The sequence below is a fragment of the Chenopodium album genome, chromosome 26 (assembly GCF_948465745.1).
Source record: "Chenopodium album chromosome 26, dcCheAlbu1.1, whole genome shotgun sequence".
Taxonomy (NCBI): domain Eukaryota; kingdom Viridiplantae; phylum Streptophyta; class Magnoliopsida; order Caryophyllales; family Amaranthaceae; genus Chenopodium; species Chenopodium album.
Genome location: NC_137859.1, coordinates 2,028,886 through 2,055,875, shown reverse-complemented (window position 1 = coordinate 2,055,875; position 26,990 = coordinate 2,028,886). Strand labels below are relative to the sequence as shown.

General features: G+C 34.2%; 3 protein-coding genes and 1 non-coding gene across 5 annotated transcripts; 2 read left to right on the top strand and 2 right to left on the bottom strand.

Annotated features, from left to right (window-relative positions):
- Window positions 1-51: 51 nt before the first annotated feature.
- Window positions 52-123, bottom strand: TRNAH-GUG (transfer RNA histidin (anticodon GUG)). The gene has a single exon. It is a non-coding gene; the product is annotated as a tRNA-His (tRNA).
- Window positions 124-2,115: 1,992 nt separating this feature from the next.
- On the top strand, window positions 2,116-7,844 carry LOC145618051 (UDP-glucuronic acid decarboxylase 5-like). Of its 2 annotated transcripts, none has more exons than XM_081672829.1 (13): window positions 2,116-2,272; window positions 2,906-3,022; window positions 3,571-3,657; window positions 3,882-3,969; window positions 4,510-4,601; window positions 5,675-5,739; window positions 5,829-5,917; window positions 6,026-6,103; window positions 6,185-6,278; window positions 6,419-6,485; window positions 6,583-6,646; window positions 6,737-6,777; window positions 7,450-7,844. In XM_081672829.1, the coding sequence occupies exons 2-13, from the start codon at window positions 2,942-2,944 to the stop codon at window positions 7,630-7,632; spliced, it is 1,029 nt and encodes a 342-aa protein (XP_081528955.1). In that variant the 5' UTR covers window positions 2,116-2,272; window positions 2,906-2,941; the 3' UTR covers window positions 7,633-7,844. The 2 variants fall into 2 exon arrangements, with proteins under 2 accessions (XP_081528955.1, XP_081528956.1); XM_081672830.1 differs by lacking the exon at window positions 2,116-2,272 and adding an exon at window positions 2,588-2,728.
- A 667-nt stretch (window positions 7,845-8,511) lies between these two features.
- On the bottom strand, window positions 8,512-9,093 carry LOC145617546 (histone H4). Its single transcript, XM_081672256.1, has one exon. The coding sequence runs from the start codon at window positions 9,012-9,014 to the stop codon at window positions 8,703-8,705; it is 312 nt and encodes a 103-aa protein (XP_081528382.1). The 5' UTR covers window positions 9,015-9,093; the 3' UTR covers window positions 8,512-8,702.
- An 11,236-nt stretch (window positions 9,094-20,329) lies between these two features.
- Window positions 20,330-26,414, top strand: LOC145616613 (ACT domain-containing protein ACR9-like). The gene is made up of 6 exons (XM_081671365.1): window positions 20,330-20,644; window positions 21,541-21,756; window positions 21,849-21,954; window positions 23,044-23,395; window positions 25,415-25,699; window positions 25,808-26,414. Exons 1-6 carry the CDS (start codon window positions 20,491-20,493, stop codon window positions 25,952-25,954), a joined length of 1,260 nt encoding a protein of 419 aa, XP_081527491.1. The 5' UTR covers window positions 20,330-20,490; the 3' UTR covers window positions 25,955-26,414.
- Window positions 26,415-26,990: the final 576 nt, after the last annotated feature.

Genomic DNA, 26,990 nt, shown 5'->3' with positions numbered 1-26,990 from the left:
ATTCAATTTAAATTTTTTTTTTTTTAAAAAAAAAAGGGAAAAAAATGTAAGTGTGGCTGCTGGGATTCGAGCCCAGGTCTCCACGGCCACAACGTGGAATTCTAACCACTAAACTACAGCCACTTTTGTGGTAGAATTGTAACTGTTTTGTTATTTCACTTCTTACTTTTGTGGTAGAATTGTAATTGTTTTGTTATTTCACTTCTTTGGTTACTGTTTTGGGTCTTGATTTCTCAAATTTGATGATAGTATTTGTTTTAGATATATACTCTATCTGTCTCAACCTAAGACATAGACGTTGGAATTCAAAAACATATGAGGTAAATTAAATTTTGACGGTCAAAGTCATAATCTCGATCTAATAGTGAAACATTAGTTGACAAACTATAGAGGGAGTATAATTTAAATACAATTCATAATTGTGGAAAAATATAAAAGGTACTTCTCTATGTAGAAGGTTAAAAGAAAAAACTATTAATATACAGATTAAAGTATGTGTTGGATACTTTGAAATAGATCTATAAGAAATGGAAGATATAGTCACCAAACTAACATAAAGGCTTAACAACTAATTTTCCAATAATGCTTTAGTTATGAGATTAATTAGGTTGTATGGGAAGAATTCACATCTAATCCAACAACTTTTATGAGCTTGCTGGACAAAGACGGCCTATTAAATCATGCACGAGGACCTCATGCTTTTTCTATTCGTTTTAGATATATATTCTATCTGTCTCAACCTAAGGCATAGACGTTGGAATTCAAAAACATATGAGGTAAATTAAATTTTGACGGTCAAAGTCATAATTTCGATCTAATAGCGAAACATTAGTTGACAAACTATAGAGGGAGTATTATTTAAATACAATTCCTAATTGTGGAAAAATATAAAAGGTACTTCTCTATGTCATAGAAGGTTAAAAGAAAAAACTATTAATAATACAGATTAATATATATGTGTTGGATATTTTGAAATAGATCTATAAGAAATGGAAGGTATAGTCACCAAACTAACATAAGTGCTTAACAAGTAATTTTCCAATAATGCTTTAGTTATGAGATTAATTAGGTTGTATGGGAATAATTCACATCTAATCCAACAACTTTTATGAGCTTGCTAGACAAAGACGGCCTAATAAATCATGTACGAGGACCTCATGCTTTTCCTATTCTACTTTGATAGTTTTACCCATGAAAAAATAAAAATCATACAAACATAGAATAGAAGTAGATGAAGCCCGTGCAATGCATGATTTGTTTAAATTTTTTGAAATAAATTTTTTTGTATTTATGTGCTAAAATTCTAATATCAAAAGATAATATTTTATATTTAATTGATTTAAATTTAAAAATTTCATTCGCCGATTTTGCTTACATGGCATTTGAATTATTTAATTTTAAAAGAAATTAATAATCTCTTATTTAATTGGGTGCAACTAAAATTTATAATCCTACGTGGTGCGCTAAGAAAATTAAATCTTACGTGGCTTTCTTAATTCAGGAAAAAACTCCCCTTTATCTACATATACTTCGTATATATTAGATAGATTAGATTTGACAACATAATAGGGGTAAATTAAGCTTTGTTATCATGAGATTCATTTGACTATTTTTTTTTTTTAATGATAAGATTAGATAAATTCAAATGAAATGAGATATGGACTAATAATTCCATTCAAAAAAAAAATGGACTGATAATTTCAATGAAGTATAATAGTATTAAAATTATCTTAAGATTAGATAAGGGTAATAAGTTGAGAAAAGATAATGATTAACTGCTTTCAATAAAAATAAAAAAAATACTTGTACTCCGTATAATATTTTATTTTTATCAAAACTACTTTGTATAAAACTAAATAAAATTAGGGTTTCTTCTCCATAATTAGATAAGTGAAATTTAGATAAAAAAAAAAAAAAAAATACCAATTTGTAAATAGATTTATCTATTCCGAATTAATTTTTGCCAAAATGTTTGACAATTTTCTTGGATAGGATAGACAACTCACTTATTTTCAATCCCTTCCAAAAAAAAAATTAAAAAATAAAATAAAAATCTAATTTTCCAATAGGAAACTGAAAGAAGCCAGACTCAAAAGGGGTCAGTCAAGAGTCAAGACTAAACAGTTTGGTATCGCATTGTTTTAGGATCCTTAAGCACATCTCCTCACGTTTTCACATCTTCCATCACAATCCCTCGTAATTTATGTCAATTTCTCATCTTTTCTCTCTATAATTTCTCCCCTTTTCCTGAATTTCACACTGCCAAAATCTGGTAAGAAGTCCCTCAATTTTAATCTTAAAAAATGGATCTTTATTTAATAATTATAATGATTATTATTATTATGATGAACAAGTAGTTGTCACTCTAAGTTAGGCGTAATTTCAATGTCTTCTTATTGTTAGCATAACAATCATAATCATGATTTTGATTGGTGTTCCCGACCTTTTCTTGAATTTGAAGCTAACTATGAAAAAAGCCCTCAATTTTAAATCTTTTTTCTTGTTAAATTTTGGGATTTTAATTTAAATTAATCAAATTGCGTAAATATCGCGCTTTCTCTCTCCTCTGGCATGTGAGTTTGGCGACGTTTGGTAAGGGAAGTTTCTGAATTGTGGATCATACTATTTATTTTTATTTATCACACTATAAATACTCCATTCTTTGATCTTCTTTTTTTCATCAATCGCAAATTTCAAGTTAGGGTTTCATTCTTGCTTTCAGTCCAAAGTACTTTTCTTGCTCCCCCTCTTTTATGTTTTTTGATTTTTATTAGAAATTCCCAATTTCCGCCTTTTATAATTTTCTATTTTCCTATTTGTAAATATATAAATTTTGCTTATGTGGTATTTTCTGGACCCCATTAAATTAATTGTCGTCATAAATTTCTGTTATTTTGTGCTTTAGGTTGTCATTAAATTGATTGAGTGAGAGATCTGAGAAATGGCATCCAACGGAGAGAAGCAATCAGGAACCAAGCCACCTCCACCCCCTTCTCCTTTGAGAAATTCTAAATTTTTTCAGGTAATTTTTATTAATTTTATAGGGATTTTTTTTTTTTTAATTACTATTGTACTTTGTTGATTTTTTGCAATTTGAGTAAAATGTTATGATTGGTATCTTTGATTTGGATGAAAAAGAGTGGATCTTGTAGTGGGTTATCTCCAATTTGTTATAGAGGATGTGGGTAGTAATGCAACAAGGTTGTCCACTTGGGAAAATGTTGGTTGTACTTTGATGTGCTATGTTGATTGTGTCCATTAGGAGAAGGGTAATGTGAATGGATTGTTGTGTTTTTGTTTTTACTGAATGATCAATCAATTATTGTTGTGATTGTAAGTCGGTAGTGCTCTCGCTTCGTCGTTGTACAGTATGATGATGACTGATGAGCTTTTGATATTTGTTGTGCAATGCTGATGATGAAGCAATGTACCATACTTTGTAGAGTTTCAATTTGATCATGAATGAGGGACTGTAATGGTTGTCGAGATGTTGTGGTAGAAGAGAGGGTATTGTCATTGTTTTTTCAGATTTTTACTAAATGCATTACTTTTTGTGTCTTGTGATGGCAGTCAAACATGAGAATTTTGATCACTGGAGGAGCAGGATTTATTGGCTCCCACTTGGTGGATAGATTGATGGAAAATGAAAAGAATGAGGTGAGCATGTTTCCCCTACTTGCTTCTTTTCTATGACTAATGATCAATGAACGGAAAAGATATGGCAATCTTAGTGCATATGGCAATCTTAGTGCATAATGCATGTTTCCTCTTTTTCTTGCTCATGTTCTTGTTCCTTTGAGGGGAAATGGAGGTGGGCAGATAGGAAAGTGATCATCTTGTCTCACACGTTTAATACTATTTGATCTTTGCTGTTGTAACAGGTGATTGTTGTTGATAACTACTTTACTGGTTCAAAGGACAACCTTAGGAAATGGATTGGACACCCGAGATTTGAGCTGATCCGTCATGGTATTGATCTTGTTAATCTATCTTTGATCATCACTTATTTGTATAAATAACTTTAATTTGGTTTAAATTTAACTATCTAAGAACCTTATGTTGTATGAATAATTCATAGGGTAATTCTCTGTTTGATTGTTGAAAATTAATATAGAGCAGTAGGGTTTTTTTTTTTTTTTCAATTGTTGGACACTGGAAATTTAGCAAAGTTGCTCTTTTACTCTTTCATCTTCATAAACATGCTGCAGCCCTCTAATGTGTTGGCTGCCTTCTTTGTCTGTTGTTTATTTTTCTGCGGTGTTTAATATGCCTCTGAAAATTATTTAGCTTTTAAAATATCCCTCCCATGTTAATGTTATCTTAGTCAATAATAAGTCAGCAAGCCAAATGACAATAGTGTAAATATCGACATTTTTACATCCTCACTTCACTCGGAGAGTTCATTATTGTACTTCATCCTGTGCATGTTCTATTGAAAGTGTTGTAATATTTTTGCTAGTTATGTTTCTTTAAGTTTCATTTATATTTTTTATTTTTTTTGGTGTGCAGATGTTACAGAGCCATTACTAATTGAGGTTGATCAGATATATCACCTTGCATGCCCTGCATCACCGATATTTTACAAGCACAACCCTGTAAAAGTAAGTATAGGTTTAATCTAATTTTCTCATTTGTGTTGGACCTCTTAAATGTGCTATTGGCTTGAACTTCTGCTTCCACTGTTTGACACCTATTTGAAAGCATATGAATCATGTTGATTTTGGATCCAATTTGGACTTAATATTCTGGATGTTCACTATGCTGTCAATAAAATGTATGTGTCTGCTGATTTATCGTCAGAAATGCTTCAGATTTTAAATGCGGCTGCTAATTTATCCTCGGGATATTGAGAAATGCCTCAGCCTTGTTGAATTCATTTTATCACCCCACACTAATGAAATGGTAGTTTAGGGCGGACTTGATACAATTTTTTTCACCCATACTTATGACATGGTAGTGTAAGGATGTACTTGTTACAATATAACATTCTCAAGATCACAATATCTTTAGCTTCCGTCAAACCTCTAATAGCAGCCTTTTCTGAACTCTGAGGCTTGTTTCTGTGTGGTGTTTTGTGCTCACATGGGACATAACAGCTTATTGTACTATGTTGTTTTGAAGATGGACAAATTATATTTTCAATTCCCTGCCAAGCCCAATACTGGTTCCTCTGAATCGAGGTTTTTCTTGTAGCACTGTGCTCCTCATGGAATTTGGTAGGTGGCAGCTACACATGTTATGGCCTATTGAACCATTTTATAAAGAATTATAGCTTTTTCTTTCAGTACTCAATTGTCAATAAGCTCATTGAAATTTACTAGCCAGAATGCATACACCAAGACGGTTACTCTAGCTCACAGTCTCACACATGTTAAAGATTTAATGTTCCTGTATTAGGGCAGTTAATTGACAGTTCATGATTAAGTAAAGGGTTGTAGCTTAGTAAGACTTGTGGAATATGATAGAGTACATTCTAATTTCAACTGTGTTACATGAATTCTGAAGATTGCTTGTGATGCTCAATACTAAACTGCTTAAAATTGTTGATATGTAAAAAAATTGTAATGCTGCTTTGATGGCCATAACAAGATTTTATGATGTGAATCAGTGAGGTTTTTCTCCCTTTTATTTGGCATTAGACAGTTATTAAATCTGTACATTTGATACCTTACAGACAATCAAGACAAATGTGATGGGTACTTTGAACATGCTAGGACTTGCCAAGCGTGTTGGAGCCAGGTTTGTGGGGTTGATTTTTCTATATCAGTGTGGGTATATGTAAAATGCAATTAGTTTTACCATCTCTCTTTTGCTTCTATACTCTGCAGGATTTTGCTTACTTCAACATCAGAGGTTTATGGTGATCCCCTTGTCCATCCTCAACCTGAAACTTATTGGGGAAATGTTAACCCAATTGGTATGCACTTGCACTGTTCAAATATTTTCTGATATGATCTTTGGATGCAGGTCATTTTAACAATACATTCTGTTTTGAGAACTAAATGTTTATTATTTTGGCTAACAGGAGTTAGGAGTTGTTATGATGAGGGAAAACGTGTAGCTGAAACCTTGATGTTTGATTATCACAGGCAACACGGGATTGGTATGCTTGTTACCTTTCTTGAGTTAGTTCTTTTTTGGAAGATCTAGGTTTTGAGTTGATTTCCATTGCGTTGTGATACAGAAATTCGTGTGGCCCGAATTTTCAATACTTATGGGCCGCGGATGAACATCGACGATGGCCGTGTTGTCAGCAACTTCATTGCTCAAGCACTTAGGTAAGCCAATTTCCTGTTTGTGGTTTACATCTTTCTAGAAGTTTGGCAACTTTGATGCAACTCTTGTGTTGTAGTCTCATAGATATCACATTGGCCAATTTTTTTTGACGTTGTTTGTACTACTATATTTCCTTGTGCAGGGATGAACCACTGACAGTTCAGGCTCCTGGAACTCAGACTCGTAGTTTCTGTTTCGTGTCTGACATGGTGCGTGATTGTTTTTTGTCTTTTGAGGATTATATGTATCTATTTTCTTTCAGATCAACAAGTAATTGTTTCTTGAACACAATCAATTGTACTTCAGGTTGATGGTCTTATCAGGCTGATGGAAGGAGAGCACACCGGGCCAATCAACATTGGCAACCCTGGTAATGATGCATTAGTGCTCCCTATATTTTCATTTTTATTTGGTTCTCTATTAAAAAAATATCATTGCTTATTCCTTTGCTGGTATTTAGGTGAATTCACCATGCTTGAACTTGCTGAGACTGTGAAAGAGGTACGTTTAGAAATTATATTGTTGCTTACCTATGCCCTTGAGTCAGTTGAGTGTGTTGCACTTCATGTGAATCCTCATATAAGCATTAAATCTTGCAAAAAAGAACAATTATGTTACTCCATATATACCAACCTTATGCCCTATGCCCTTGAGTCAGTTGAGTGTCATTTGTGGTGGCTGGGACCATAATTGCAATTTCATTGTTTGATTATTCTCAACATTTCTGCATACAGATCAACTTAAATTGATTAAGCTTGTCATTGACTCACTTGTTGAAGCATTCGATGCAAATATTGTATTTCACTTTGTACTCCATACTCTAGTTATGAGTGGGGAAAAATTGCTACCTATTTGCAATTTTGCATGCTGTTAGTGTATTGTATGGTTAGATCATGGGCCTCTGGTATGGTTAGTGTTTCTAAAGAAGGGGCTTTATGTCTGGCTGGCAATATTGATTGAGCTTTATATGGTGTGTTGATTGTACAAGTTTTTGAAAGATTGTTGATGTCCTTATTGTTCAACTTCACATTCATAATGTATGCTGAGTAGACAGTAAAGGGTAGTAGGATATACAATTGAGTTTCGATTTAATGCATGGTCCTTTCCTCTTTGGCTTTGTTTTTTGTCGATGGATAGAATATTTATGTCATGTTTTCTGGCTATGCTTTGCAGCTGATCAATCCAGATGTGAAGATAATCTCAGTGGAGAACACCCCCGATGACCCAAGACAGAGGAAGCCAGATATCACATCAGCCAAGGCATTGCTTGGTTGGGAGCCAAAGGTGAAACTAAGGGAAGGACTCCCGCTTATGGAAGAAGATTTCCGCCTGAGGCTCGGAGTTCCCAAGAAATGAATACAACTTTGAGTCTTATAGGAGGGGTGAAAAGGGTGGAATCTGTAAAAGAAAAGTTCGCGAAGTGATCGTTTTTGTTGGTGTTTTTCAAAAGTAGAGGATTGCTTTGTTCTTACCATTTTGTTTTATACTTTTGTGTCAAATAATTTAAGGGGACTTTTCCCCTATTTTTTCCATTTTCGATATCAATATATGAAGTTTTTCATACCAAATTTTCATTGACACTATTGATTACTTATGCTCATTGTTGTCGTCGGTCAACTGTCTGGTATCAAAATCTACCATGCATCCTCTAAAATGGTTATAAACTTATAATCCAAGACCATTTCAGTAACTCCATTAATTTGTTATCATCTTTCAAATGTCATGGCATTAATCTGCTTTTATCTGTTAACTTAATACCTAGAAACCTTATGCAACACCTCCAAAACGAACATGAGAATTTACCATTTTGCATTAACATTTACTTGCCTACATATATGAACCCAGTGTAACAGACTAAATTTGGTTGTAATTTTGTGAAACTCAAAACAAACATCACAGATGATAAACCCTAATCACTTGATTAATCCCAAATCATCGCATAAATAATCAAGAACTACGTAAATATAGCCCGAATCTAAATTTCACAAATGTGATTCAAATTAGCTCAAAGTTTTTAACATTCCAAAAACACACCCTAAATAACAAGCAGTCAGACCTGAGAATTGAAGTTCAATCGATTGAAACTAAGAAAAAAAAAATTAAAATCCAGTAATCATTTCGTCATCGCAATACCAACAACGATTAAACTATGCGAAACAATTCATACAACAAAAAATTGATTACTAAATTGAGAATGTAAACACCAATTTAATGGTTGAAACACGAAAGAATAGATTGAACGAGATATTCATTTCATTTCATCAAATCATAACCAACAATTACAAGCAAAACACCACCACTAATTTCACCATCAAACCATCAAAAGATCTACAAATTCTAAACCCTAATTTCACCAAACCCAGAAAACTACCCACATTTCCCCCAATTTATCCCCCCAAACCCTAGAACCCCAAATTAATCCCAACCTAACCACCGAAACCATAGAGAGTCCTTCCTTGCCTCTTGAGAGCATACACAACATCCATGGCAGTGACCGTCTTCCTCCTGGCATGCTCAGTGTAAGTCACAGCATCACGAATCACATTCTCCAAGAAGATCTTGAGGACGCCACGTGTCTCTTCGTAGATCAGACCGCTGATACGCTTAACACCACCTCTTCGAGCAAGACGACGAATAGCAGGCTTGGTGATACCTTGGATGTTATCACGAAGAACTTTCCTGTGACGCTTTGCTCCTCCCTTTCCCAAACCCTTGCCTCCCTTTCCTCTTCCTGACATTTTTGGTTTTAGAGAGAGAAGCTTGAAAAACTGGAATTTGTTTGTTTGATTTTTTTAGAGAGAGAAAGTGAAAATGAAGATGTGTGGATGTTGATGTGGGTGAAAAGGGGTATTTATAACTGCCGGGTTTTTGGGTGGTGAGATACTGAGATGATTTGGTGTTGAGGATTGGTTTTAATCGGACGGTTGTGAGAGGTTATCCGTGTGCGCGATTAAGGGTTGTTTTGGATCGTCGATTTTTTTTAATCTACGGTCAGGAGTTTGTTGGATGGAGTTGTGCGGATTAAGAGGATTGAAGTGTGTTTTTATAAGTTTTGATGTGGCGGGGTTGTGGGAAAACACAGGGGGGCGAAATTTTTGAATTGTTTTTGAAATATTTCAAGTTTTTCGGAAAACATAAATTGGAAATTAGCTTTGAAGATTCTATACTTCTATTTGAAGGTGTGATGCTATACCTTTTTGGCCTTTTTTTTTTCTTTCACAAATCTACACCACCCCAATTAACTTAACTTACTTCGTATTTTGTAAAGGTTAATCAAATAATTTGATAATAATGCTTATTGGGGCTTTTGTTTGTGTGACAAAAAAATACTTTGTGGAGTATAACTTATTGGGACCAATTTGAGTACTTGACCAATATAAGTTGATTAACCTTTACAAATTACAATAAGTTAATTGGGGTGTTTGGTAATGAACTAGCTCAAATCTTCATATAGTTTATTCCACTAAATAAGCTCATTTTACGAAGTAAATAAGTTGTTTGGAGGAGCTTATTCAAGTTTTTTTTTAAAAGTAAAAGGACAATCAACTAATTTGACCTTGACTTGTCAAATGGCAATTTTGTAAATAGAATGCCTATAAATTTATGCACAATAAATTTTTTTTTTAAAACAAAATAATCCTTGTGTTTTATGCATAGATAAACAAGCACTATTAAAATAAAAAAACAACTCAGCTTCAATAGCAAAAGGAAAGCTCAACTTTAGTGGAGGAGGGAAAGGTCACCTATCATTTGGGATTAATCATGTCCATTATTCACCAATTTTTCCTTCGGATTTTTGTTATTTCAGTGCAAAATAATATAATTGGTGGTGTCGGTGGAGATAACAAAGATGAAGGTGTCAATGTTGGAATTGGTGGGTGGTGGATGAGATGAAAAAAGGATTATGGTAGGGGGTGAATGAGAAGAAGATGAATGGTGATATCGGATCAAAGAACCGCGGAAGAATATAAAAATAATCTTCATTTTTATACTGGAAATGACCAATTTACTCCTTGGAAAATCAAATTGAGAAACATGATTTTCCAGCAGTTCAGGGATTAGCCTTGATTAGATCCTCTGATGTTACACTAAGTGATCACTGTAATTAGAGATGTTTTATGAATGTAAAGCAAGCGCTATTAGGACAGTAATCAAACATAAAAGAGATGTATTGAGACGTAATAGAATTAATTGATGATGTACTTAATGATTAGAGTTACGTACCAGAAGTACTTGACTATGTATATATAAATAAAGTACCATCACACACATATGTTACACCCGAAGAATTAGGCATTTACAACTAACTGCATAATTTATGTTGCTTCATTTCCTAGCTAGTCTTCTTTACATGGATACACCATGATATTAATTCTTTATTGGATATTTGCAAAACCTAGTCCATACTGTCTTCATCTACAATGTGTGTCGAAAGTTTTCAATTGCTATTCCTAACAATCTAGTTCAAACGACTAGTGATTCAGATCAACGTTAATAAAATTCTTTAGGAATGTTTAGATAGTTCAATCGACCTATATCTTGACGTTTACAATGGTTAACTAAACAAGCGCATCATGTTAGGAAGACAAGCACGTCAAAATGATAATGGTCACCCCATGCACTGTGCATTATTAGTTGTAACAATTTGAGCTATAAAATGTGTCTTGGCCTTTTGGGTCATAAACTTCTAACTTCTTATTTGGTCGACAACTATTACAAGGATTGCCAACTTAAATTAACATCATACATGAAAAAATTGGTGGTAACACACATCCAATAATACACTTCTAAGTTATAACCCACAACACAAATATACTAAGAGTCTAAGACACATCTCACAAATAAACCATGACATAGCACACAAAACAGTAAAGACAAACATAAAACCGTGTTGTGAATGTGTGATGCATTAAATCATGTCGAATTTATGAAATTTCACACATATGTTGATCTAGGTCCAACACTCATAACACACAAGCTAACTATACATAAGAAAATAGTTTATAAAATTATATCCCCTTTCAATTTACAATGAGCTTTTGTTACTCCTTAGTCTTTACTTTATCTTAACTGGAGTAACATATCCGAATCATTAACAACACATAGTTAGTTGTAAATTGATGTTGTTTGTCAATATTGTCACCTATGCGATGTATGAACCTTTTTACAATATGCCCTTAATATTGTAATATGTCACATTTCACGTGTTAGTATCACGTCATACCCGTATCTGCACACGTCGGGCCAAGCTTCGGGCCGAAAAACGTGTGCCCAACCCTGCACAAACTAGTCGGGCAATGCGGACTTTTCGGGCCGGGCCAAAAAAAAGCATCTAAAATTACATAAAATCCATTTCCCAAACCCGGCCAACCTTTTGTAAAATGGGCCGGGCCTGACCCGATTTTGGGCTGAAAAACTGCCAAAAATCGGGCCGGGCTCATTATGATCAGCTCTACTATGAGTGTAGCATGCACAAAATTCCTAATCACTACACCCCCCTTTAGCCATTACTACCTACTCCCCCTCTTGAAGTTACAATAAAACCCTTACCCACACTAACCACACCCCACTAACCACCTGCAGTTACCACCCACTAACCACAGTAAACCCACCCGCATCCCACTAACCGCACTGGTTAGAATTTGCAGTTAATTCTCCATTTCTCTTCAACACCATATTCTCTCTCTTCAAATACTCATCAAAATCGCTACAATTCAAGAAGAATCTTTAAAATTGCTGCAAATTGCATCAAAACATGTAAAATGTCTGACATTTGAGATGAAGTTCGTCAATCGCAACTAAATTCCATAGAAGAAGAGTAAGAATTTGTTCATTTAAGTAGAATTTTGAACGTAAACCATAGATTTTATATATTTTTTGCGTTTTGATATTCTAAAACAAACTCTAATATAATTACACTTATGTTTGTGCAAAATAGACTAAAATCTACTATGTTTGGTGGTATTTTTAATTAGTAGAAGCTTCCGTCGGAGAAGACGATTGCTGAACAAATGTTCATTTTTAGTAAATGTTCATTTTCAATTTGATAGATGTTCATTATGATACTAGTATATGATCATTTACATTCTTACCTTACATCTACTAGGGTTCATTCTTAAGAGAATATCACCCTAATTTTGTTTATGATCTGTACATATTAATGAATGTTTACTCGTATTTAAACATATGTTTATTAGAATGTAATTACGTACATGTGTCATTCTCATATTGAAAATATCCACATAGATTATAATAATACATGTTTAACTTCATATTAAATTATATGCCCATGAGCGTCATTTGAATATCATACTACATACATTTTCGCTCTAATATTGATAGATGCTTATTCGAATTTGATACATAGATGTTCATTTGGATATGTGTATATTATTCACACATACGTTAATGTATATGCTCATTCACATGTCTAAAAATGTTCAAAAATAAATCACATATTGCTTATTCATCATAAACCTTTGATGATTCTATTTTAAAATATGATTCTATTTCAAAAAATGTTCAAAAATAAATCACATATTGTCACTTACATTATTTGTGATGTATATATGCTCATGTTATTTGTGATAATTTGTTCATTTATGTAAAACAGAATGTACATTTTTGTTTTGCCAATTGAACATTTATTAAAATTGTAATATCAATACAATGTTTATGCATATATATTGATTTACAAACACAATATATATTGTAGTGATGTTCTATATAAAGTGAAACACGCGTTGCAATAATTTAGAGATGGAAACTCTGAGCCGATATTTATAAGGAGATAATGCCATCAATTATATTGAATGATAAAAATGAACAACATAGTAATTGGTGGGGAATCATATTTTGATAGAAACATGTTGAACCACAAGTAAGTTAATTTGACATATAGCATAATGTTCATTTTCATAACAATGAATACACACATTGACATTGTAATTTGTTTGAATTATAGGTAAACCAAATCAAGAAGCCGATAATACAATACATTGCTCAATTGATGCTATTTGGATTAAATAGAAGCTAGAGGCAATTGGAAAGGAGCGAGAAGATTTATGGAAGCTCATATTACTACAAATATTATTCTTTCGGTTATTTGATCATGTATGGATTTCTAAATGATCAAGTACATTAATATTCATATATATTTTTTTTTAATTCATTAATGCTTGTTATATATACTAAATGTTCGTAACCAAAAAGGCAACTGTTCAATGTCAAAACAAAACATGTTCAGTTACATATCACTTATCAGGAAAAAAAAAATTAAGCTAGAATAAATATATGTTGTTTCAATCCAAATTCTTACTTATTATTATTTGCCAACTTATTCGCTACATTAGTGTAAAATAAATAAATAAATAAAAAAGCTAACAACCTATCATACTTAGAAGAAATATGTTGATTAGCTACTACCTTGAACACTTTGAACATCTCTTGGAACACTTGGAGGAACTTGAAAATTTCTTGGAACACTTGGACGAAATTGAACCTTTTTTCTTGGCACACTTAAAGACAATTGGGCATCACTTGGAGCACTTGAAGGAACTTGGCCTTTTTTTGGAGCACGCACTTGGATAATACTAAATTCTTTCATTGTACCTTCCAAAAGCTTCTTGTTCAGAATTAAAATCTTCAAAAAGAAACTCTAATTTAGTTGCTTCTGCATACAAAATTTCATCACTAGCACCCACTGCATAAGTTTTTAAAAATGAACATAATCAATAACAGATTTGTACAAATACAATAGTCCATGTATAAATGACCGTTTAGTATTATCAGTTTGATCAAAATAATAAAATAAAATAAATTACTAAACATTTAAAATATAATTAAAACATCTACAACTGAACATTAGTTTGAATCATAATGATCATTTAGAATTATGAAATTGATCAATACTATAAAACTACTAAAAAAACACGAAAATGTATATAAAAAATACAATCAATCACATAAAACATCTACTTAATCGAAATCAGCAATCATTAAACTAAAAACAGCAAACAAACTTGAATCATAAATTATACTAATCGAAATAAGAGACAAATTTATTAAAATAAAACTTCAATTCACTTGAATTATAACAACAAACCAAATTGAACTAAAACAGAGGCTAAATTGATTAAAAAACTTGAAAAATCGAATAAAATCAGCAAAAAATTTAAAACAAAACATCTAACAAAATTGAATCAAACAATTGACCAGGAAGCATTAATCGAAATCAGAGACAAAATTGATCTTAAATTAAATTGAATAGTAACATCAAACATTAATCGAAATTATAAAACAACTCACACTGATCAACGAATGAATCAAGCAATCAACCAGAAGTAGGAAAAATAACTTCACAATCACGATCAACTCCGGTAATCGAAGAATGCAACACTTCATTATCACAATCAACAGCTCTAATCAATGATTTATCCATGAATAAGAGGGAAAAAAAACATGATCGAAAGAGAAATAATGTTGAAGAGGAGAGAAAATGCCAAAAAAAAAAAAAGAACGAAAAACAGAAAAATTGGTTTTGAATCATATATATAAATGATTTGAGAGATAAGAAAAGAAAATAATAAGAAAAAGGAAAAAGGAAGAAGAAAAAAAAAAAAAAACCAGAAACAAGAGTAAAACGATGTAGTATAATGGGGGGAGTAGGCACCATTGGCGGTAGAGGGTTGTAGGTAAAAATTTTCAGCATGCACACACATTGGCATACGTGTATTAAAAAGCCCAAACATAAAACCCAATAAACAAATCCAATTTACAAAATGGGCTGAGCCATATCCTCAACAATTCTACCAACAGCATATATTACCACCACTTAACCAAAACCAGAGTAAGCAAAGGCGACTTTGAGACCCTGAGATAGAAAGAGTAAATCGAAGAGAGAGAAAAACAGAAAAAAGATGGCAATATGGAGGAAGTTCGATCCATGGCCAGTTTTCTTCAAGAGAGAATGGAATCGTAACTGGCCTTTTCTAGTCGGTTTCGCCGTCACCGGCACCATTATCACCAAATTGTCTCTTGGTCTTACTGGTATTCCCATTTTTCTCTCTCCTATAATTGTATCGTTGTTCTTCTCTTATTTGCCTATTTGATTGTTGTATTGATGATCGATTTTGATTTTATTATCATCTCATTGATTTTAATTTGTTGTTTTTGCAGAGGAGCAAGCGAAGAACTCGCCATTTGTTCAGAGGCACAAAAAGTAGGCAATCGTCAAACCCTAGATCTATAATTTCTGCATTATTGATTTAGTTTAATTTAATCTGTTATTTTGTTTGATTAGGGTTAGGTTTAATGTTTGATTGTGTTTTAGCTGAGATTTTTACTGGTTTATCAATCTGGATTTGATTTCTACTGATATTATAGTGATTAATTCATGTCGGATTGAGCAGAATTTATTTTTTAATAGAAAGTTGTTCATTTTGATTATGTTACTTGTCATTTTGGATTTGCCTTTATGTTATCGCTAGAAGGTTTTGATTTTTAGTTATTGCTGAGTTGAATTAAGGTGACTTTATTTTGTTTTCGATATCTAATTTGTCTATAATTTGTTCATTACTCATAGGAATTAGGTTATAGACGAGTTTAATTGCTTACAGCTCAAATTAGGTTTGGGATTCAACATTGGAGTTCCTTTTTTTGCTATATCAACAGTTCAAGTGAGGGAGTCAGAGAGAGCCTAAGGAATCAGTGTTTCATGTTAATGTAAATTTCACGACTTTAATTGTAATGGATAGTTGTCATTCTCTCAACCTGCATTTGATGTATTACTTGTTCACTGAGGGAATTAATTGCGGCTGAGAAATTACTGACAAGGGTAAAGTCAGAGAGAACCACAGGCAGCTGTCTTTCGTGTCATTTCTATTTCATGGTTTATGTCATTATGAATGGGTCATTCCCTCTAACTGCATTTGACTTTTTTACTTGTTTATTGAGGTAATAGATTGCTGCATAGAAACTAATTGACTGCCTCTTTTTATGGTTGTTTGAGGTCAAACCTCTTCCATGTCAATTTTTGGGTCATCTTGTTTTGTCTCATACTAGAAAGGAAAGAAATTTGGTGGTAGGAAAGAGGGGGCAAAATTCCATGACCTTTTGTGTGTCTGAATAGTTATTGGTGTAGTTCATAAATGTTTGGTTGATGGGATGACGAGTTATCCGTTCAAAGGGTTTACAGCCAAATCAGTCAGCTGGGAGGGGGTGATTTATATCTCTGATTTCCAAAGAATTACAATTTAGAGGTGTAATGCTGTCTCCTTAAGTTCTTATTATAAAGAGTCAAACGTCAAGCAAGAGTGCATACCAAGAAAGGGTGGGGGGTGGGGTGGGGGTGTATATTTCTGATTTTCAGGGTGTAATGCTATCTTCTTATTATAAAGAGTCAAACGTCAACTAAGAGTGAATCCTGGGTGTCCATGTAACTTCGAGGCTGGTCGTTTGTGATTTGAGTTGTTTAATGATAGCAGTGTCCAGTAAGCCATTAAGAAAGCCTTCTGTGCTATGTATCAATATTCAATAGTTAAATAATTAATCACCTATAGACAGGTTATGTGGAACATAAATCAACTTACAAAGAGGATTTTATTGGCAATTTTTTTTATCTCACAGCTTATTAAGACCACCAATATTGGCATTTGAGGAGAGCAAAATCTAATTTTGAACAAAGTTCATTGGATAATTTTTGTTTTTCTGGATTTTTAGCATTTTCTCTTATTCCTCACCTTTTGTATCATTTATTAAAACCACGGACCAGTTGACCACCAATGTTGGCAACTTAATATTATTAGAGTAATTTTATAGAAGAGAGCATGCTCATCGTTAGGGAGAAAAACTAATTTTGTACTTCAGGTCCCCAAATCATCCCCCCTCCCCCCCCCCCCCCCCCCCCCCCCAAACTTTAGCCATCTCTTATTCCTCACCTTTTGCATCACGATTTAAATTGAAATGGTTAATTAAACTGCAAGAAGAAGTAAATGGTCGTTGTTTACATAGTGAGAGGTCAATTAGAAGACGATAACATTGTGTACCTCCATCTCACTTGGCACCATCAAGATAAGAGCCTCTTTAGAGGCATTTGAGTTATGTTGTAGACGTGTTTTTCTCTGTTATGTTGGGGTAGTTTATCTGTTATTGGCTTGTAATTGGCACCATCACTTGATGTTTTTACCTTTCCTTTTTTATTTCTGAAACAAAATGGTCAACTGGACTATGTTTGATTGCTTCTTGTATTTTTCAGGCACTAGAGATGGCTGATGTATTTTTGTGCTCGTTGGAAGCCTTTTTCTGGCTGGTGAATAACAAAAGCGCTGATGCTTAAGATTTTCTTCTGAACTTTTATTGAAGATTATGTTGCTGGATGTTTTTTTTGTTGATAATGAAACCGTGAGGAATTTTTTTCATGAATTTTAGAAGCCCTTTAATTATGATATATACAGGTTTTGTAGTCAAGTTAATTGACACTTTAAATGGGTGCATATGGTCATTGACCTGATTATCTATGTGTAGGGGTTGTGTAATGCTTTTGTTTAAAAATGCGATGTTTTACACTTATGACAGTTAATAATGCATTATGAAGCTGATGTAGTGGTTCAGCCACACTTGTATTAGGGCGCAGTTTGCTTTCCAGGCCTCCTGATGGTCCTGACACTTAGAGCTTTGTTAATGCCCATATCAGACCTGATTAATACTTAGACTGACCCTGCAAGACTACGCCAGCTCTTAGATTAACATTAACAAGCAGCTTGCGGCATTTGAGCCTCACTTTTTTGTTACTTTAGGCCTTCACACTGTCCTTCATGGCTCATTGTCTCCTGTGATTGTTATGCCTAAGCATCATTAAATAACCCCCACCCAAAACCAATAAACCTATAACTTCAGCACTCCTGGTTTCAAGACTTGTAAACCTCAATCCTCAACTCTGAAAAGATTGACATGATGATATGCTGTTTGTGGTTAATTGAGCTTTAGGTATAAATGCCAGCCATTACTTAGTGAACCAGCTGACAAGATTTCAAGTCTTTAGGTCATGTTAGGATCATGCTTTCCTTGGAAGTTGGAACAGAATGATGTCTCTATACTATTTTTAGGTGGAGTAATGAAGTATGATCCATTGATAAACTGTTTTCTTTCAAGGCGCAGTATGGTTTTTTTGGCAAAATGTTATTTGGGGGTGTTCTTTTTTCGTGTGATAAACTAACTGAAACAGTAGGGCAGCCAGTTGGTGTTGATTGATACCTTTCATCAAGCACTTGCCCTGGAAGATTAGTGGCTGGCATAGTGGTTTGGGAAGATTGGTGGCTGGTATAGTGGTTTTGGCTAGCTGTACTATTCGTCATTTATCATTTATGTCTGGACTCCAAAGCCTTTCAGCAGTTAGTAGTCCTGATGATTGGTGGCTGGTATAGTGGTGTGGCCGTGTGGGGATAGAGTTGTATTGTTTGTCATTTATGCCAGTTACGTTTGGACTCCAAAACCTTTGGTTAGTTGACCAACAAAAAAAGTTCCTGAAATATCAGCTTCTGAGGATTATCATCTCTGTTTTTGTGGCCCATTTTCGTGGCTTGTCAAGCAGCTTGTGCTCGTCCTTTTCACGTCACTATTATCTGAAGGAATCAATTAAAAATCTGGTTAATGAGGTTTAATGAACTCTTAACCAGGAATTTCTACACCATATATGCTTTGATTGCATTTCCTTGTTCTGCTTGTCATTTCTTTTACCAGGTTTTGTTGCAGGTTGTCCACTTGAAAAATACTAAAGGAGTAAAGGCTTTGGCTTTTTAAATTGCACTTGGACTACTATTTTGAATGTGTTGATTTCACTTAAATAATAGACAATGCCTAGTTTTATGTTTCTTTACAATATACTTATTTCTTTTGTGGAACTGTCACCTACCTTTTGATGTGTGTATAAATTAAGAAAATGGTGGTTGCACCAGATGTTAACCTATTTTTGTTTTTAAGCACTATTAAATTTAAGAAAATGGAGTTTATGATAGGGATTTGCATCATACTGATGATAAATGTTGGTGTGGTCTTTTATTGAAATTTTGCTTTATCTTTATACTCCTGTTTTTAATTAAGTGCATCACTTTGATTAGTTTACACGTCAATTGCACTACTTAAAAATATATATTATTATCTATTATTTCGTAATATATAAAAGTAACCCGTATAAAAGTAGTTATTATTGATTTATTGTCAATTTTAGTTAGAGATTCTATGGAGCATTAAAGGAATTGAATTTAAAACCAACAATTATTCTTAGTGAACTAATTCCAATTTCATGAGGAATTGAATTTAAAACTCACAATTAATCTAAAATTAATTAATGTCAATTTCGTGAAAAGGTGATAGAATATTTATTATAATTATTATTGGACTGAATCTTATTTCGTATAATTTACATTAATGAAAAGCACAAATATTCCATGAAAATTTCTTGTAGTTACTTGTATGATTCGAGTTACTAAGCACGAGTATTGTTTATTAATAGAGTAAGATGGTAGTATCAATTTGAAATTGTCTAATACATTGAGATTTTTTAGAGAATGTTTCAAATATTTTTCCTCTTGAGAAATGTAGTACGATTACTAGTACTCCAATATCTTGAAGAAAAATATCCTAGCATCCATTCATCCAATAATTTCGCACTCAAGGCTTTAGAATGAAACAAAAGTCACTTTCATGATTCATCAGAAACACGTATTTTCATCATTTTCCCAATTTTATTTTTTTACTTTTTGTAGTACTGTATTGTCTTCTTCTTCCTTTTCCAATTCGCGCGAATTCTCCAGTGTGTAGTGACGCAATTTATTGTCAGTCCGTTACAACAATACAACTTGCACTTCATTCTATTACGAGTAACAATTCAACCTACAAAAAATAAACAAAATTAAAATAATCAAATAAATAAAATCGGAATATACTAAACCAACAGATCAACCAGCACCCTACTGCCACGTGGATAAAGGATTGCTTACGTGGCTCCCTTATACCTTTTTTTTTTTTTTAATTAAAAAAAACTCTCTCACTGTCTGCCGCCTCAAATTTCTCTCTCTATAACCTTACATAAAAAAAAGAGAAATAGAACATACCTGAATATCCGGTAAGCTCGAAACTCTGTGAGCAGGTGGCGGCGGCGCGGAGGATCTGGACAGTGAAACGCCGTCAATCTCAACGTTAGGTTTCCGTGCTTCAATGGGGATTCCTAACGACGACACCGTTTCGATTGAGAAAGGGAAAAAATCCGGTGATCCTTGGGTTATTACCGTTAATTGCCCTGATAAATCTGGCCTTGGTTTGGATATTTGTCGCACCATTCTTGATTTCGGCCTTTTCATTTCCAAAGGAGGTATTTTTTACAAGTATTTAAATTATTTATCTATTTTTTCCATATTTTCTGCAATTTATCTGGAACTAAATTAAATAGATGTTGGGATATGGGGAAGGTATAAAATATTGGCGTAAATGCATGTTGAAGGGTAAAAAATAATGGGTTTGATAATAAAGTTGGCAAATTCACTGAATGAAATTAATTATATGGGAATTGAATCAGATTAGGGGTAAGTAATAATTATGATTTGTGGTTCAATGTGTTGGACAGTTGATTTTGTTTGTCAATTTTCATGGACATTTTGGTTGTTTTTGCGCTGAAAATATGGATATACTGTATACGTATGATTAGGAATAAGTATAAACACCTAACATGGTGGGTGGCTAACTTATGAAGAAGGAGAATATACTCTTATGAGCTAATGTGTGGTCACCTGGTCGGGAGTGATGTTATAGTCTAGCTTTTCGATATGTAAAATATGTTTACAAGACAAATGATACTACCTTCGTTTCTTATTCTGTGCAACAAAGGTTATTATTTGTGAGACATAAAATATTCCTTTTTTGCACATAATAATGGAGGTAGTATTATTTATAGGAGTAAGGTTGCGTATAGTGGATTGAGAACTGTATATTGGCTCGGGACCATGATTTAATTATTGATGTCTGACCTTGTTTATCTTGCCATGGATATAGCTTTTTTAAGGGTGTTGCTTGCACTAGGATAAGGTGATGTTGATACATAAGTGGTCCAATTCCATTGCAGCATTTTTGTTATGTACCTAGTTTATGAATATAAAAATGGATATTCCTCTTTTGTATGCTGCAAAAACATAATCAGCTGATTGTAAATAATGTAGCAAACTGTATTATTATGTCTGATATGGCACTTCCCTTCTCTTTGTTTTTTGCTAGATGTTTCAACGGATGGAAAGTGGTGTTACATTGTGTTGTGGGTGGTTCCTCATTCTAGCACTTATGCAGTTCGATGGGAAAATCTAAAAGAACGGCTTGTTTCATTTTGCCCATCATGCTCCTTGTCATTTTATTATGCTCCACCGCCACCATCCAAGTCCTCTCCTCTTTACTTGTTAAAGTTTTGTTGCCTTGATCGAAGAGGGTTGTTATATGGTAATATTCTGTGATACTTCCTTGTTTTTACTGAGAGGTTTGCGTATTTCTTCTATTGATTTGTCATTTGTGGTTTTTGCATCTCTTTTTAGATGTTACCCATGTTCTCTGTGAGCTTGAGCTCAATATTGAGAGGGTGAAAGTAATGACGACTCCAGATGACAGAGTCCTGGACCTCTTCTTTATCACTGATAACCTGTGAGTTATTACATTCTTTAAGATTACCATAAATCCTTTATTGTTTTGTGCACTCATTTTGTTCTATTTGTTGTCAAGCTTTTGATTGCAACACCATGAGACTGAATTTGCATACAAAAAGAAATCTTTAGAATATACAATTAGACACGTACATAATTTTTTAATTTTTGGGAAGAAAGGAGGCTGTTTCTGATGAGCATACTATCTGTTTAGGTTTTATGTCGGCTGTAAGTCTGTAACCCATATCTAGAATCATGATCTAGATTAGAGTAGACTTAGATAACAATAACAACGCAATCTACTACCATTAATTAGTAGGGATTCTGCCGTGCGCAGGGTATATAGAAAGCTACAGATATATCAATCTTACTTGTAGTTAGTTTAACTCTGTAAAAGGCAATTTCCAACCGTATATATTCTTTCTCCCCTAATTTTATGAAGTGAAAACACAACCTGTCTGTTATCCTGTTTCCTTTTACATTGTAGTATTAATACTCTTAAGGAAATTTTCTTAATTGGAATTTGGAAGTGGTATCAGAAGCAATATCTCGTATCAGTAGAATTCAAATTCTAGTAGCACAATGATAACCTTTATAATGTGAATTTCAGTGATCTAGGTTTAAATGCATTATTGCCGTTTTAATGTACGTTCCAACAAAATACACCTGCTGAGGAAATATACCAAATCCACCTAAATCCAACAATGTGAACTAAATTGCATTAAATTTCACTGGAGGTGTTATCTCCCTGGACTAATTAGGTCAGATGTCTAATTTCTACAAGGTAAAGCAAACATGTTACGGATGTTACCGTTTGATGGTCAGATTTATGTGTATCGTTGCTAGATATTCTACTTTCAATGTCATTAATAATAGTTGGGTATATATCTGTATATTTCCTAGCTGGGTATATAGTTCTATGTTCGAATTTTTCCTTTTCTTGATATTTAAATATATCATCATGTGCCTAATCAAAAGAAACAAAATAAGCAACAATGACATGTAGAGGGCTAAGTGCTGCGTAGCCTACATTCAGACATGACAACGCTGTCTGACAGTTATGTATGATCTGTTTTATATGTCATTTCAGGGAGCTTCTCCACACAAAGGAGAGACAAGGAGAAGCATACGAACGACTGCGTTGTGTTTTAGGTGAATCTTGTATTAGCTGTGAATTTCAGCTAGCAGACTCAAATCATGAGGCCAGTAAACGTACCTCATCCATCTCTCCTGCTGTTGCTGAAGAGCTCTTTGCATCTGAGTATTCTAAGAAGGAGTGCCATATGCAAGCTCTTAGCGCAGATTTGACACAATTGAAAAAGGCTGCTGTAAACGTGGATAACTCTTTGAGTCCAAGTCATACCCTATTTCAGATACATTGTGTTGACCACAAAGGTCTTATTTATGATATCATGAGAACTCTGAAAGATCATGATGTAAAGGTATGAGCTTCCTATCTTTTATGTTGCATAAATCTACCTTTTCAATGGAGCTATACAACTTATCAAATGTTTTAATATAGACTGATTGTGCAACAATGTCTTTCACACTTCTATCCCTTGCATTCAAGAAGTTCTGTTGATCCTAAATTTGGGACCATTTACTATTCCATTTTGAACCAGTTTTAAGGGGATGGGTATATTAGGCCATTTACTTTGATTCCATTATATTTGTTGGTTGTTTACACTTTACTACTTAGAGAAACTACATACCATGTATCTATCTTCCCAAAAAGCCACTTTCAGCCTCAAACTGCTAAAGAATGCCTCTTCCATGCAAGAACCACCCTTCTCCTAGCCTTTCACCAACTCATCACCACCCTACCCTTTCCACCTTGATAACATCACCATGGCCACTTCTAAACAAGCCTTATAATAATTTCAGATTGGGAAAATATGAATTTGCCTGGAAATTCTCACTTCTCTACTGGTGGTTGACATTGCTCTTGGTTTTTGTTGATTGATTTTTCCTTGGTGGCCCAAGTAGAGCACAAAAGGTGAGTTCAGGGTCTGTGTTTGAGGCTGTGCTGATGGCAGGTTAAAAAGGGAGATGACAAACTGGTAATGGTGGTATAAATAAAAGAGACAAGAAGGCAGTGCTGGTGTCATGATGGGTAATGGTTGGTGGGGGCGTGATGGGAGTGATAGAGAAAGAGGACTGTTGGTGGTGGAGTGTTGTGGGGATTTTAGCAGGTTTATTTGTTTATTTATTTTTATCAGGGTCTTAGGGTCTTAGGGTTTATTTATTTATTTTTACCAAGGAATAAGTGCGATTCTTCAATACAAGACATATTAGGTAGTTGTAAGGTTACTCATATCTTTCCTTTCTGTTCTTTATTGTCTCTTTTCTTTTTGATCCCTTTGAACCAAAGTACCAAAATGCCTCTTTGGGCCTATATTGTGATTGATTTTGGTTGTACCTGGCATTCACCTCAAGACTTCTGTGATATATGTATCCTGATTTCCTGTCCTCTCGTGGTGGATCTTTGAACAAAGTTATAATCTTTACATTTGATTTCCTTGGTTTTTTTTTTATCCTCCTTATTTTCCTATGGAAGTATGGCCTTCAAGATATTGTGTTCTGGAGGTTGTTTTAACTTTGTACAGTTGTGGCTTTAATAACATTCTATTAATGGGTCTCAATATACTTAGTAATTTTTTTTTTGGAAATTTGTTTCTTTGATTGGGTGATCAAGTGACCTTGTCATCAAGTTGGGCACATTGTGAGGTTCTCCTTATGTTTGCGTTTATGAGTACAAATGCATTTGTCTTGTCTTGAATGGTTTCAATACCGCACTTCCGGACAAAGGTCCATGTCACAGGGAGTTTGAACATTGTCAAGCTGAGATCAATTTTGGCTGATAAAACTTGTCATGTTGCAAATCATAACCTGTAGGTCTTAGTTTAAGAGGGTTTTGGAAGCACCAAGAATTGTGAACAATTCCTAACTCGTACTCCTGTAGCCTTACAGGATCCCGGAAGCACTGAGAATTGTGATCAGTCATTGCAATTTTGTGCAGGCTAGCTCCTGGCTATAGTGAATTGAATGCTAAGGCACCAACGGTTGTAGAATGTAGACTTACAGGGAACAGAATAGTTCTTGTGTTTGTAGGTTGAGGTTTCCATTTATTGGGGCCATGGGTAGTTTAATATCATGGGTTGTATCTCATAGTCTATTGGTTGCGGTTGCCTCTTGTATTCTGATATTCTCCTACCATCAGAAAGGGGTTGGAATTAGGAACTAAGGAAGAGGATTCAGATATATATTTGGACAGCCTATGCTGAAGTTTGAGGACAATTTGTGTCAGTGCTTAAATAGTTTAGCTTTACAATCTGTGTTGTGACTTGTGAGTCATTGGCCTGCTCATCACTAGGAGGTCATTGTTGTTTGCATTTTACATTCAGCTATATTCATGATTATGAAGGATTACATATCTTATGCAATTGCTATATTCTCCCCAGATTTCATATGGTAGAATCCCAGAAGTTACCAAAGGACATCGTGACATAGACCTATTCCTCCAGCAGAAGGATGGAAAAAAGATTTTGGATCCTGAGCGAGAATATTTTTTATGTTCCTGTCTTAAGATGGAAATGCTTCACCCATTGCGAGTACTCATAGCGAATCGTGGGCCTGACACTGAACTGTTGGTTGCTAATCCAGTTGAGTCATCTGGACGGGGAAGACCTCGAGTTTTCCATGATGCTACTCTTGCTCTTAAAAAGCTTGGCATCTGCATTTTCTCGGTAAGAAGATACATATCATTTTTGTATAACAGCTCTCTGAATGTCTACCAGTGATAAGCAAAGTTTATTCTAGATGCTAAGTAGCTTATATAATTTGTTCAATTCCAGGCTGAAATAGGCAGGTATTCTGCATCAGATCGGGAATGGGAAGTGTACCGTTTTCTTTTAGATGAGAATTGTGAATATCAACTGCTGACAACAAATGCTAGGAATCAGATTGTAGACAGAGTCAGAAGATTGCTGATGGGCTGGTGAATGGGGTTGATGAGCCAATGCACTTGCTGCTGTCACATTTTGGATTTCAACCCTCTTACCTGTGTGCTGTATTGTATTATTGTATCAGCTTCTTGAGCTTATTCTGATGTACAGCGTTTTATAATCTTATTAGTTTAAGAATGTTTGGATAGCAATAGTGGTGGGAAAGGAAGGAAGGAGAGGGAGGGGAGGGAAGGGAAGAAGTGGGTTTTTTCCTACTTTTTTTTTAGAAAAAAACTTTGGAAGGATTTGGTTTATGGAAAGGGGGAGGAAATTGGATTCCTCCATTCCCTTTCCCTCCTTCCTTTCTCTTTTTTCTGTAGTTATTCTCCTCCAGTGTCGTCATTGTAAGTGATCCATATATTTTCGGTTTTGGAGTAGAGAGTTAGAATGTACTTGCACTGTAGGCTATAATACCGCTTGATTGTGATATGCAGTTTGTGCTATGGCTTTCTTGATATGCTTGTGTTTCTTTACTTGGCCATCGAATCTTAGATTTCTTGACAATTTGGTAGCTAATAAAATTTGATGGATATTTAAACAAGCATGAAGAAAGCCAAACCAACGACACTTCCAAGACATAAATTAGATGATTATGGGGCTATGGGCAACAATAGGCCCTCAGGGATCCTTTGAGAACCTTCATGAATAAATTATTCGGGTTCGCAATTCTAATATGAAGACTTTAACTATGAAGGCTACTGTTCCATTTCAAAGAGTCAAAATTATCCAAAAGTGAAGGCTATAATCTACAAATTTAGGCTCTTTTATGAGATTTTCGTCGTATCATCGAAAACTAAGATTGTGATGGAGGATGTATCGTAGGATCATAACAACTTGTTTGCAACCATGTAAACCCACTAGTTGGTCTCATAAAGGCCGAGTGGTCTCGAGTCAATGATGGGTGGTGAGCTTGTAACTAGCTATTTTGTTAGTTAAGAGATAAAATAGATGGTTTTAATCACTCAGGTGGTATTTTTGAGGTCTAGTGGGGTGCATGATAAGCATCTCAACACATTTCATTTTGAGGTTTGGA